Source organism: Haemorhous mexicanus, chromosome 17 (genome assembly GCF_027477595.1).
Source record: "Haemorhous mexicanus isolate bHaeMex1 chromosome 17, bHaeMex1.pri, whole genome shotgun sequence".
Lineage (NCBI taxonomy): Eukaryota > Metazoa > Chordata > Aves > Passeriformes > Fringillidae > Haemorhous > Haemorhous mexicanus.
The window spans coordinates 5,558,800-5,572,815 of record NC_082357.1 but is presented as its reverse complement, the minus strand read 5'-3'; the positions used below and the strand labels follow the sequence as shown (position 1 = coordinate 5,572,815).

General features: G+C 46.0%; 1 protein-coding gene across 2 annotated transcripts in view; it reads left to right on the top strand.

Moving 5' to 3' along the window:
• The first annotated feature begins 5,315 nt into the window (after nt 1-5,315).
• USP7 (ubiquitin specific peptidase 7) overlaps nt 5,316-14,016 on the top strand; it is a 72,014-nt gene continuing 63,313 nt past the window's right edge. The window contains exon 1 of one of the 2 annotated variants that reach the window (XM_059862154.1): nt 5,316-5,732. In XM_059862154.1, coding sequence (XP_059718137.1) covers nt 5,651-5,732 — 82 coding nt within the window. In that variant the 5' untranslated portion in view covers nt 5,316-5,650. The remainder of the gene's footprint in view (nt 5,733-14,016) is intronic. The other variant, XM_059862155.1, reaches the window with a different exon arrangement.

Genomic DNA, 14,016 nt, shown 5'->3' with positions numbered 1-14,016 from the left:
ACAGTACCCAATAAAATATGATGAGAAAAAAGAATCATTGGACTTTTCAAAGATGGTAAACAGAGACTGATCACCACCTACCAGCTTAGGTGTAAACATTCAAGTTTTCAGCAAAACAGTCCTGGTTTTATTGTGAGAATTAAAGTTTATCAGTTCTTTTTTTTTTTAATAGTTATGACATTAGATGTCTTGATTGCCTGTGAAAGTCATATAAAAATTTTGGCTTTGAAAAACTACTAGGAAATATACTTTAAATAATGTAAATCTTTGAATTGTGGTGCATTCAGTTGTAATGGGTTCACCACCTTTTATTACTAAGGAATAAGGATTTAAATCTCTCCTTAAAATATAATGTTTGTGTGATCAAATCATCAAACCAAAGATCTCTGTATTAAGAACATCCCTGAAAATGCTGTAATTATGTATTTTACCCCAGTTTTCTGAGGGAACAAAGCTTAGGTTATTGCACTGTCTGCCTGTCCACCAGTCTCAAAAAAACCACCAATCAGTAAAGGGGCAAAAAACTGAAGTGGGAAATACCTGCATACTTTGTGGAAATTGCTGGCACATTTAAGAACCATGGAATTATTGCAGCTTGGAGCAACTTTCAGAGGTCACTGAGTCCAGCCCTTGTTCAGAGAAAGACTGGGGTTATTCCGAGCCATTTGCCACTGGAAAGAAAAGCCATAAAGACCGAGGTTATTGCAGGATATTGAGTGCTACAAAACATAGAAAATACATTTACAGGGCATGAAACTCCATCCATCACACTACTTGTGGAACAAGTTGCTATAGCTAAATCCATACACTGCATTCAAAAAAATAACCTAGTTTTCCCAGTTTGTTTTGAACCTTTAACAGCATTTTATGGCTTTTGCCTGTTGGCTTCCTGTCTCATGTGCGGCAGGAGGCTTGTGATTTTCTTTCCCCACACTCAGCTTGAAGGTGCTTGCAAGAGCCACTGATCACCTGCTTCAGCTGGGAAGTCTCTGGTTTGCAATTATGTTGATCTAGAGCACCTGGGACAATGGATACAATTCTTTGGGTCCCTAAATAAAGGTTCCTTTTACTCTTTCCAGGTACAAAACAACCCAAGCAGCGCTGGCAGTGGGACAAAGCATTAGAAGGACCATGAACAGTGGAATTGGTGGGGGGCTTCTGGCCACTATGAGATAATTCAAACTACTTTTATCACTGTGGCAGCAAGTGTCTGATTGTGCATATGTGAGATTGAGGAGAAAAACTAAGACCAGAAGAGGCTGTCTGAGTGGGGCACACTCAGTGGCATGAGCGTGTGTCAGTGCCTGGTGGCACAGAGGCACGTCTGCATTAATGGATATTCATCCACAAACATAGCAGAATAAGCTGCACAAGCAGCAACCCCAGTTCTGCTGGTTTAGTGCATCTGTATTAAGGGTATGTGCTGGTGTAATTGCCCTTCTGTCATTAAATGGCTATACATCTTCTTAATTATAGACACAGCCACCTGCACACCTCATGGAGCACCATCCGTGGTGCTGGAAATGAGTTCTGCATTGGCCAGGAAAAGCCATCTAGGCTGGAGCCAGGGCAGCAAATGGAGCCAAGTGGGAAGCAAGATTTCCTGCAGCAGGGAGGAAACAAGCAGGCTGGCAGAAACATGCCTGGTCTGCCTGATTCTGCCACAGGGCACAGGATGGGCTGAGCACCCTCCTCCTTTCCTCCAGTTGTCTGCAGTTCCCTCCCACAGTTTTCTAAGCCGTGGCCATCAGGCCCTGCTGAAGATGGGGGTACCCCAGAGCAGGACAGGATGAACCTCTGGCTCTGCCACGGTCAGGATCTCTCCCCTGGAGGGCAGAGGCACAGGGAACACGGGGCTCTCTCTGGGTCCCGAAGGCTCAGCCTGGCACACAGACACGAGTTTGTGAGTGTTTTAAAAATAAACAGCCCGACTTGCATTTATTTTTACATTTCAGGGAGGCTGGGGAGCAGGTCAGCCTCGCAAAACAAAGCTCATGGCTTCAATGGCATTTTAAAGACACTAGCACCTCTAACTCCTCATTAGGATGACTAATGTGGAGGGAATGAGGAGAGGCTGCAGCCAGCCCCAGCCCTACTGACCCGGGCATACATGGGGGATCCCCTCTGCCTGCTGCCCCATGCCTGGACCTGGGAGATTAAATCCCACGCTCAGGTGCAGCTTCACCAGATGGCCCAGAGCTCTGTAGGGCACCAGGGCAAAGAGGGACAGAGCTGGGAGACAGGATAGAGGCCAAATTTCAGAGAAGATTCTGTTAGTGGGTGTAAGAAATGAAAGGAAGGAGGGAAAAATCAAGGACAAGAATGAAAGGAACGAATACCTAGACTCTAATCACAATGTTCCTGCTAATGGTATTTAGTTTTTTTAAGTATCACTAACCCATGTCAGAGATTTGCCCAACTTTCCCGCACAAGGAATTTGCCATCAGAACTACAGTGGACAGGAGCCACTGGAGGATGTGGTGTGCAGTGCAGAAACAGATTTGTAAGAAAATAGGAGGCATTTCTGGATCAGCTGGATGAGTAAGTGATTTGGAACCAGTGCTGGAATGGAGGCAGTGTGAAGTGCTGGCAGCATTGACATGGTCAGGTGGTTGTATAAAGGTGACCATCCTTTCCTTCAAAGGACAGAGCCTTTGTGTCCTGTGCTGGAGAGCAGAAAATTTCAGGAGGGAGTGCTAAAGGGTCAGGAACATTCAGCAGGAGTATTATTCATGTATTTAGGACAAAGTGTTAGCATATGTTGAGATCTGGACTTCACCTCAACAGTTAATAAGATTTCTATTTCCTGCTTAGAAACAATCAAATCACACTGCTACAATCACTAGCTGATGGTATAAAATGCCTATTTAATTATTTCATAAATGCATTTAACATTACTATATACTCAAAGTTTATTCCCTCCTAAATATAAATACTTCAATCAATTCCTAATAGAATTTTGCTATTTTTGCACAATATAAATGACATATTTTCATATGTCTTTTCAAAACATTTTAAGGTACTTTAGACCTTATTGTAGCTGGACTCGCAAAAGATAAAGTTGACTTAAATTAGGAATATATAGTCAAGTGCTGGATTTTGATATTTTGCCTTCAGAAACTGATGATGCATTGTTCTCACACACAGCTAATGACAGGAAAATTCCTGCCTCTCTCTTCAATACTACATTTTACACTTTTCCTCAGTAAAGGATTTGTACAGATGAATTTTGCACAATTTTTACAATCTACCTTAGAATGAACCAAAGCTCAGAAGAGGTTTTGCACACAAAATAATGTTCCTAAGGCTTATGATAACATCAGCCTACAGTTAATTTTAGGGACTCATTCTTGCCCACAAGCCTAGTGTCCATGGCTGAAAAATCAGATAATAACCTGTAGCCACCTTCCAGTTGTGACATACTGGTTCATCCTGTATTGGGAATCACTTGGAAGGGATGAGTTTAAACCTGTATATGATTTAGGGGGTTGGAATGGAAGTTGTTAGGAAAGAGTAATTGTTCTGAGAGGTAATTATAGGGAAAGACTGGCAGTAGGGAATTCAAAGTTTAGGACATGAGGAGACTAAAGATACGTGCATCAATCGCTGTCTGAACGTCTGTCCTAATCTCCCTCTTTTGCTGACATAGTGTAAACCCAGATTTGGCAGATTTGTCATGTTTTTTGCCTAGGTCAATACCAACAAATAATTTCCAGATCTGCAATTAATTTTCCTTTAAAAAGCTTTTGAAAATTCAGAGGAACAGGGAAAGTCAGAATATACTTTTTGAGAAGCAAACTATCAAATTAAGTGCTTGTAAAACCTGATCCTCCCACTACTATCCTTGTCTTCGCTTATTTTTCCATTTTCTAGACCTGTAACTTACTTCTTAAGGCAGGGTTTCACATGCCTCAGTTGGAAATTATTTTCCTCCCCTGCCCACCCCTGTAGACTCCTGTGCTGCTGAGAAGACAGACATGTTGAATTTTCCCCTCAGATTGGTTTTGCTTTGCCCATTTTATAAACTAGAAAAAAAAGTAATTTTTGAAAAATTCATTTATCTACTTGCAGGCAGACCAGCACTGTCTGCTTAGGTACATTTTCAGTCCCTTCAGGAGTCCCAATTTTGCATGTTCTGAGTCCTTCCCTTTGGAGCTTATCCTGCTGCCTGTTTCCCAGGATCCTGAAGTAAACACTGGACTGTTTAATGGAACTCTGCACGGCCTTCCAACTACACTTTCATCCTTAAATGAAGTTGCTTCCTTCATTGCTCTAACAGCAGCCTGGACCAAGCAGTTATTTATTCACCCGCACTCCTGCCTTCTCCATCCATCCTGGGAAAAGAGACAGGTCTCTTCCCTGGGAGCCACTACATCCTCCGGACAAGGCCCATGAAAAAACAGCGGCGTGCAGGCGAGAAGAGTCTTGTTTACCGCAGATTTTTCCCTTTCTACACATGACACAAACCCGTCCTTTACCCGCCGGCCATGCCGCACAAGCGGCAGTGGGTGCCTGCCGGGGACGGGGCCGAGCCCTGCGCAAGGCCCACCCCGGCCCAGAGCCCCCGGCCCGGCCAGCCCCGGCTCCGGCTGCAGCCCCGTGCGGGGCAGCCTCCGCCATGAGCACCGCACAGCCACACACCCGCGGGCCCGGGCGCAAGAGGCGACGGAGCCCCGCGGGTCCCGCGCGAGGCGGCCGGTGTCGGTGCGCGGCCGTGCGGGGCTCCCTCCGCTCCCCGCCCGGGCCCGCACGGCGAGCACGGGGCGCGGCCCCCGCCAGCCAGAGCCGGGGCGAGCAGCGGGGTCTCTGCCCGGTGCAGCGGCCGCGAAGGGCCCGGCGGGCAGCCTAGCGCCGCGGCCACAGGGCTCCCCGCGCAGGTAGCAGCAGACCCGCGGGAAGGCCGCAGCGGCAGCGGCGCCCGGCCCCTGTCCCCGCCCCTCCGGCCTCCTGGGGCGGTGGCGGCGGCCGGGGCGCTGTTCCTTCCCTCCCTCCCTCTCTCGCTCGCTCCCTCCCTCCCCGGCTGCGGGCTGTTCCCCCTCATGCGGATGTGACATTTCACGGCGTTACCGCAGCCGCCATTTTGAGGCACAGAGCGCTGGCGGCGGCGGAGCGGCAGCAGCGCGCCGGGGCTCGGGCGACGGGGGCGGCCCGCGGGCCGGGAGCGGCGAGCCGGGCGTCGGCCAGCGGCGGTGCCGGGGCGCCGGGGGGGGCGGGAGGGCACGGCAGGGGCCCCGCGGCGCCTCCCCGACTTCGCAGCGCCTCGGACACCTCGCCGGGGGAAGGGGAAGCGCCGGGCGCCGCCGGGCCCTGACTCTGGGTCTCCCGTCCCCCCCTCCCGGTCCCCTCCCCTCCGGCCCCCGGGGAAGCCGCCGCCCCCGGCCGGACCCTCCTCCCAGCCCCTTTTCCCCGACCGGGTGCCGCCGCCGAGATTGGGCGAATAGCGAGTAAATACGTGCGCGTCTCGCTGCCTCCGCCGGCGCCCCGCTCCCTACTCGCCGGAGCCCCGCCGCAGCCCCCCGAGCCGGGCGCCCAGTCCCGGCCGCTGCCGAGGCCCCGCCGCTCTTCCGCCCCTTCCCCTCCCGACACAGGCCCGCAGCCCCCCGCGGGAAAGGCCCAGCCCGCCGCCGCCGAGCCCCAGCCCCAGCCCGACATGAACCACCATCAGCAGCAGCAGCAGCACCAGAAGCCCGGGGAGCAGCAGCTGAGCGAGCCCGAGGACATGGAGATGGAAGGTAAAGCCGGCCAGGGCCCGCGCCCTCAACTCCGCGGAGAGTTTCCCCCTCGCCCCTCTGCCCCGCTCCCGGGGCTCCCCCACCGCCGCGTCCCCTCGGGGATCCTGGGCCGCTCTCCGTGGTAAACACGCTCTGCCCGGGCCGCTCCTGCTGGCCCCGGCACCTCCGGGGCGCGGGGAGCGCTGCTCGGCGGGGCTGCGGGGGGACGCCGGGGAAAGTTGCGGTGCAGGGCCGGGGGGAGACGGCCCGGGGGGCTTCGCAGGAATTTCCACCGCGGGAGGGGGAGGGCGCGGGGGAGGCGCCGCTGCAAAAGGAGCCCCGCGCCCCCGGACCCTCGGAGCCTGCCGCCGGGCGTGGGGCGAGCCCGGGGGCCACGGGGGTCCGGTCAAAGTAGTTGCCGTGATTCCGGGGCAGGGTTTTGCCTGCTGCTGTCGCGGGGCTCCCCGGCGGGGCGGGTGGGGGGCTGCAGCCCTGCCCTGCCCGGCCGCTCATTGTATGCAGGCAGCTATGCTGCTCGCCATTTTTAATTAACCCTCCTCCGAGGGTTATTTACAGAACCCGCTGCCGGCCGGGCCTGCGCGGGTCGGCGGGCAGCGCTGGCCATGTGTAGCGCCTGCACAGCCCGCGGCCCGCATCCTGCACCGTCATGCAGTTGCGCTGGTTCCATAAAGGAGGCACTACGTTTGCATGTTCCCTACCCCCGTCCGGTGTAGTCTCCACTGGTGCCTTTAGCGGGGCCTTTTTTTTTTTTTCTTTCTCTTTTTTGCATTGTGGTGTTGTTTTTGCACGCCCTCCCCTCCTCGGAACAACACCTTCCATCAGAATTCAACGCTGTGAAATTATTTTGGGCAGACGTACGGCGGGGTTTGGTTCCCAAAGGAAGGACGGCCACAGTGAGCTGGCTACTCGTACTGATTGACTTGGAGGTCAAAATCACCAACTACCTAAATATCGTTTAGAACGCCTGGCTGTGAAGATGACAATTCTCATACAGCCGTTTTGGTCAAGACTGATATAAATACACACTAGCACAAGATATTTTGCTTGAAAACGGGACAATCGACTTAGCACATGTACTTTTCTGCTAAATAAACCACTGAAATTGGGAGGAGAGAAGGTGTTTCAGTGGAAGTTTGTCACAGTGACTGTGAGATTACATTTCAATATTAGATGGTCATTACATAAAACCTGGCTTTTTAAAACATAGGTGTCTGTTTCATATAACAATGGCTAGAACTTATTTACTATCTAAGTTACTCTTCAGTACTCTTTTAGTAAAATCTCCAGGTTGGTGTTTCTATACAATGGGACAAATACATAAAAGGAGTTGATTCAAAATATACCTCCTGTTTGTATATATACAAGTATTAGTGTCTTGTGGCTTACAGTTTCCAGCAGATTGTTTTGACAGTCATTAGTAAACTGCATTTTCTCAGTGTCCTTTTTAAGTCCTTTAGAATATTGACTGTATTTACTGTGTTTATTTTGAATTTTGTGGGCTGGATGCTCTGCCATGCTGGGCTCACTGTGACATGCTGGACATTTTTATGCAGTTTAAGGGTGTCCTGAACTTCTCTGGATTGCACCCCCTCTGCCACTGGGAATACAGGAGTCCAAAATACATGCAGAAATCACTAATGGTTGTGAAAATCATGCTGAGGACCACTTCCATTGGAGGAAAGAGTCTCTGCACATGTCAGCATAGTGACACTAAGAATACATCATTGTCTCAGAAATCTATTTGTAATCTATTAGACCACACACAGCTGATTCCAGCTGATATGACAAACTTGGTAATTTTTGAGACTTTACTGTCCATTTATGTAAAAACAAAACCAGAAAAGTTTAGCCTGTGGAGGTTTTTTTCCCATACTTGATTTTTCTTTTCATCTTAAATGTTAATTTTACTGGACTGCAGAGATCAGCTTATTGCTAACTTTTATTAAAAGTTGACATCATAGGTATATGTTAATTTCATGTGTGAAACAATGTTTGTCATCTTAATATATGGGTGTTAGTGCTTTCTTTAGAGATGTTTTCAAGCAGTGAGGAAAAGGCTTAATAACATGTAGTTACCTTAATTTTAACATGCACAGAGCAGTATTGGATGCCATTCTTCAGTGAGTGATCACATTAGATTTAGGAGGCATGTGAAGAATGCACAGTGGAAAACTGCACATCTTGATTTGAAATTACTTGAAGGTTTCCTTAGTCTGTGTACAGCTACACTAGATGAACAGTTTTAAAAGAGTGAAATAACAATTTTAGATGTGGTAATCAAAGTGTGGAATTAAACTCTTCAGGGTTGAATCAGATATGGTACTTTAAATGTTTCCTTTCGTGTCTCTATTTTTCCCTCTCCCCTTTCCCTTATTACTAATTTACTCTTCCATGATGACCTTATGGACACTGTGTAAGTGAAAGTACTACTGGACAGGGCTTTTGGACTTCACAAGGGTTGAAGACATTTGCTTTAGAAAGGAAACCTAATCTCTGCATGAAGGAGGAAGGCAGCAGTGCCAGCCACAGTAAGGGCCAGGTACACACTCAGCAGCACCAGGGGGATGGATGCAGCCTCACCTGCTTGCAGTACTCCCTGCAATGCTGTTTGTCACCTGTCACCCCCTGTGTATTTAGTCCTGTTACCCGTGGTGTCAGTAATCAGCTTTAGCCTTACTGGGGCTTGGCAGTAGTGATATGTGGACAGAGAAACTTTAAATTTCAGAGCTCAGTAGGGGTTGTGTCCCTCTAGCTGAAGGCAGCTACTTCCAAAGCTGAAGGGACACTTGGACAGCACAGTGTTTGCTGCTTCTGGCTGTCCCCTCATGTGGCACACCAGCAGTTGGTCTAGTGCACCTCCCTGGGACTATTACAAACAGAAAGTGGGGGGTTAAGATGCAGTTCAGGTTGTTAATTGGGTTCAGCTTGGAGTCCCATTTAGTGCTGTGTGAATGTGGTGATGGCATTGGGGCAGGAAGGAAAAGAAGGGCAGCTTGAGGTAGCACAGGTGCTGACAGTTACCTGGCCAAGTTCTGTCACTGGTCCTGCATTCTGTGTGCACCCCTCATTTATTCTCTGCTGCACAAGAGCATGTGATTCTGGCTGCCTTTGGGCCGAAACAGAGTGGGAGTGTGCAGACAAGCCGTTGGTGCCTGGGTGTTAGATAAATTAACAGTTTAGGGTGGTGATTAGTAAATTATCCTATGGAAATTTTAAAGAGTTTATTTGTATGCTAAATAAATTTAGTGGAAGAAATAAATAATAGTTTTTTCTGTACTGTAAGTAGGGTGTGTAGTTTGCTTGATCATGCAAAGAATTAGGGCTCTGGCGTTGCTAGTGAGTTGCTCTATAAAGTGTAATTGAATCCAAGTCTGATACTTTATATATGCTTCCTCTGTAACATCTTTTCACAAATACCTGAGCTTTAAAGAACTCGTCTTAATACAAATCTACAGTTACATGTTGCGTAGAGTTCTTTCATGAAAAGTCTCATTTGCAGCTTAATAACTGCAGCTTAATAACTGTAAGTTTCCCTTGTTTATAATTTGAATCTGGTTTTTTGTAAGTTCAGCCTCTGCCCATAGTTCCATAGGTACGTGTGTTTCTCATTAGGGAAGTTTCTTTCCTGAAGTAGCCAGCGCAGGCTTAGCAACACAGTGTCACAGGCAGGGAACATGCAGTGACTGGTAGTTGAGGTTGCACACTTGTGTTTTGTCCTTGTGTCAGCTCTGCAGCCTCTCAGACAATGCCATCTTTAAGTTTTCCCTTAGTTTGGACAATTTAAAATTGAGACTTGAATTGCAGGTGAAATGATGCAACATATGTACGAAAAAACCCTGGGAAAAACCCAACATGTCTGTGTGTATGTGGAAAGTTTAAAATCACACTATTTTGCTGTTTCCATGCAGCTGAAAGTTTGTGCTCCTTGCTCATTCCTGTTTTGCTCGTTACTGACAGAATTTGCTAGATTTCAGACCCACTGTGGAATACTGGTCTCATATACTTAACTTATTTTTGCCTAACTTCTGAATGCTTGCTTCCCTCTCATATTTTGTCCTCATTAGTATTCTCAATTCCTGGCAATTTAATATCATTTGCATACATAACCCAGTGTTCACTTCTTTTTCTGCTCGCTTCTATGCCTTCCTCTTGCAGGCCTATATCCCTCTTTTTCCCTGTGTTCCTTTGTTGTCTTCTATGTTGCCTTTAGCCAGGTGGTGATAAAATGGGGCTGTGTTGAGAGGAAAATATGCAGACTAATTTCATTATACAGCTATAGGTATCTGCTTGTTTATGTGCTCTTCCTGCCCCTTCCCCTCTCCAGTGTTTTCCGTGAAATAGATGATGGTCGAGCAAGTGAATATAAAAATGATGATGCAGTGGACAACGAGCAAAATTAGGTTAATTCTGGGGTTATACCTAGAGCAAAGAACCAGGCCTAGCCTCCTACTTGCAATAATGATCCTGTTTGGTAGCTCTGGAAACAGCTTGCTTGGCCTTGAGAGAAGATGTGGATTGGATCATTCTTAAGCAGCCACTTCATGCCTACCAGGAGAGCAGCCTTGGTGGTTTCTGAAGAGTACCAGCTATGTCTGGAGTTCCTTCTGTGCATCCTCCATAAATCTCTTCTGTGGGTTCTCAGTAAGTTGTCAGATTTAGTAAACTCTCTGGGAAGAAGTGGAAATAGTGGAATAGTGGAAAATGTGCAAGCTGCAGAGGGAAGTGCAGATCCACACTCTTCAGGATGAGCTGTGTATCTCAGACTTCCTTTCAGCACTCCAGTTGTTCCATGCTGTTGACTGAATTTGGAAGTGGTGAAAACTGCTCCCTGTTGTTCCTAGGGAGTTAAACAAAGTAAAGTAGCAAGCTGTCGAGTTGTGTGAGGAGAAGCAATAAGAGCCCAAACTACTTTAAAAAAGCAGGTGAAGATAGTTTAAAACTAACCGAATCAGTTTCATTGCTGCAAAGTAATTTATCACAAGAAAATCTAAACAGTGCATCCAGCCTGTAGCAGTTAAACCAGTTTAGCCAGTACATCTTGCATGACATCATCTGATATTTGGAGTAAGGGTGAAAATGAACTGGTTTAAAGCTTGTGAAGCATCCAATTCTTCTTGAATGATAATAAATTTAAAATAGGGCATTGTTTTCTTTGAGGTGCCTCAGATCAGTTGGTTTAGTTTGACTTTGTATCTTGGGGCTGTAGGGCTTAGGGCTGTGGATTGTGAAGGAGTAAAATACTGGGTGGCTTCCAATACAAGTTATTAGTAATCCATAGGAAGTATGCTTTTCCCCCTGAAATACGAATGTGTACTAATATGTTCAAAATCTGCTACATACTGCTTTGACATTACCGGCAACAGGGTTAACAGTTTTTGAACAGTGTTCTGACAAGTAGAAGGGGGCTGGAGATGGGCTATCTTATTTGTCAGGTTATTAAATATATAGTGTTGTTTTCTGAAACATTTCCATTGGTCACTCTAATGTATTTTGCTGCAGTGGTGATAGCATTTTAATTTCATATAGTAGCAAAAAGAGTGAAAATGCACCTAATCAGGGGCAATGGCTGTAGCATAATCTGTGCATATTGTTGCAGGCTTAGACTGCAACATTTTAACATTTCTGCTAATCCCTTTGTTTTTCATCTTGCCTTGCTGATTGTAGTAAAACTATTTCTATAAGTTTAGAAACATTGAATAGGGTTTGTGTGACTTGCCAGCAAAATGAAGAATGGTCAGCTTGGAAATAGTGTCTTATTCTGACTTTGATTTGCCTAGATTCTCTAGAAGGCTGAGATTTTCTCCACTAGAAATAATTAGGCTTCTGGAAATTAGTAGATGGATTTTGTGTGACTATTTCCAGTTTGGGGAAGACACTGTTACTCTTACTGTAGTGTCTGAGAATCTTGGGGATTCTCTTCAGAACTTAAAAATACATTTGAAAACTGTTTTGTATTGGACTTGATATGATCTAGAATATCACAGTTTGATTGTCCAGCGTAACAGCATGGGCATATTTGTTAGACAAAAATGTATTAAAAATATGGAGATTAAGTGATAAATTTTGAGAAAATTTAAATTCCATGCTGTAATCATAGCTCAGTCAATGTTTTTAATTGCTGTTTGGCAGCTGTTTGAAACATTACCAAAATAAGTCATTCCTGACCCATATAATAGTGAAGATTTAAGCAAAACCATCATGCTCTGTAGCATCAAATGTCTTAGGAGAACAGGATGTTCACTGTCTGCCAACTTGAGTTCTCCCTGACTGCAGCTGTAAAGTGAGCTGCAGAGTGATGCCACTCAGAGAAGGTGTGCCAGGAGCATCCTACTTAACTTGGGGAAGGAAAAACACTGTTCCCTCAGCCTGTTCTTACATATATGCTGGAGTGTGGATCTAGACAGTCTTCCAGGTGTCCTGAACACCATCAGCTTCTCTGCAGCAGAACCAGCCCCTCAGCTGGCACTCCAAAGCATATTGCAAGCCAGAGTAAGATGATGTGGATAGTGAGCTGGGATGTCATATGAGGAGAAAGTTCAAAATAGATTTTTTTTTTTTTTTTTAGCAGTACTGCAGTATTTTGAAGCCTAGGAGAGGTGATGAGTTTTTTTTAATATTGTCACATCTCTTTGATATGAAACATAAAATTGCTGGGAAACAGAACTTGGAGCTGTATATGTTGTGTGTTAAGTGGTTTAATGCATTCCAGTAGAACTTGATTTAAACGCAGAAATCTGTGAAAATTATTAAGGTTATTTTTCATAATTTCCCTTTTCCTAGTGTAAATAGCAAAGGATGTGTAGGATAATCATTGGTGTTCACTGAGCTCTAATCTTGATCATCTGGTGATTTCACAAGGTGCAATGTAAGAATATGGCATCTGCAGCTGTGTATGTGTGTTTTGGTAAAGGTCTAAGGACAGTTCTGGTTTAGGGTTCTAAATGTGATGTTACCCTAATACAACAATCGGATGAATTTCTGCCAGGTTTAAAAAAAAAGAATGGTTGTATATTCCCACAACAGAGATTTTCCTCCCCATGCATTTCAGTGAGTTTTCTCATATTCCTGATACTGTTCAGCAGAGCTTTGGTGGAGATTTTGATAAAGTGTGAGAGTACATTAAAACCTGGTGATGGTTTTAAACTGCAAATACAACTTAGGAGGTTAATATTCTTTCTGATAAATAAATCAGGCATTAGTAGTGTAAATTGGTTTCATAAAATGCCTAGACAGTGAATTAAAAATGTACAGATGATACGTCTATCTTTAGTAGATAAGGTAATAAATGATGTTATTTATTTTAATATATAACATTTAAGAAGGGAGAAATTACATTTTTAAGTAGAGAAACAGACTTCTCAATATGCAACCACCACATTGTTGTGGGGGGAAGCCACCCTGTCCAGCCACTGGGGCAGCTGTGCCACCCCCTCTTGTTGCTCCGGTATGCAGCAGAGGAGGAGGACTTTTGGGGAGCTGCTTTGAACTTGCTCATGTTCTGCAGTTCTCCCACTGTGCTGGACATGCTTATGGCAATGGCAGAGGCTTGCATACCAGCAATGTTGTATTCCAGTGTGCAGTTGTTAGGGTCTAAAGGTGGCCACCCTGTGCCTGGGATCTGTGTTTCTGTTCATTGCTGTTTTGCCCATCAGCTGTGATAAGGGACCATTATGGATCTGGTCCTACCAGGGTGGTCAGCCCCCTGTATGACTGTGCTCTTCAGCAGTATGCTGTTTTTGCCCAGTAACTTGTTGCTTTTTTTAGTCTTGACAGTTTCTGATTGCTGGAAAAGAGTAAAGATATTAGGAAATGTTCGGGGAGTGAACATTTTCTTTTCTTTCTATTAATTTTTTCCTTCCCCTCCCATCTAAAAATGCATATTGTCTTAGTCAAGGTGGAATTCTGAATCCTGGAACAGGGCCATGGTGATTTTTGCATCATCTTTGGTTTTTTTCAAGACCTGAGATTTGGAGGTGGGGCAGAACTTAGATTCTCCCTTCCTGCTCTCAAATCCAGACAGTTCTCTTGATGCAGCTGCCTCTTTGCTGCTCAGTAGTTGTGAAATGTGTCTCAGTTACTTATCACCAGATATTTCTGGTAACTGCAATCAGGTAACAATTTTTAGGCACAAGTTTTCCTTCAGAGAGTATCTTAATTCTTCCAGTTAGATAAATGATTAATTTGCTTCTGTTAGAGATGGAGCTGACTGGACACGCACATGCTGCTGTGTGGGGATACAGGGGATACAGGCTTCATTCAGGTCCTAAGATACTGTGAGGTGTAC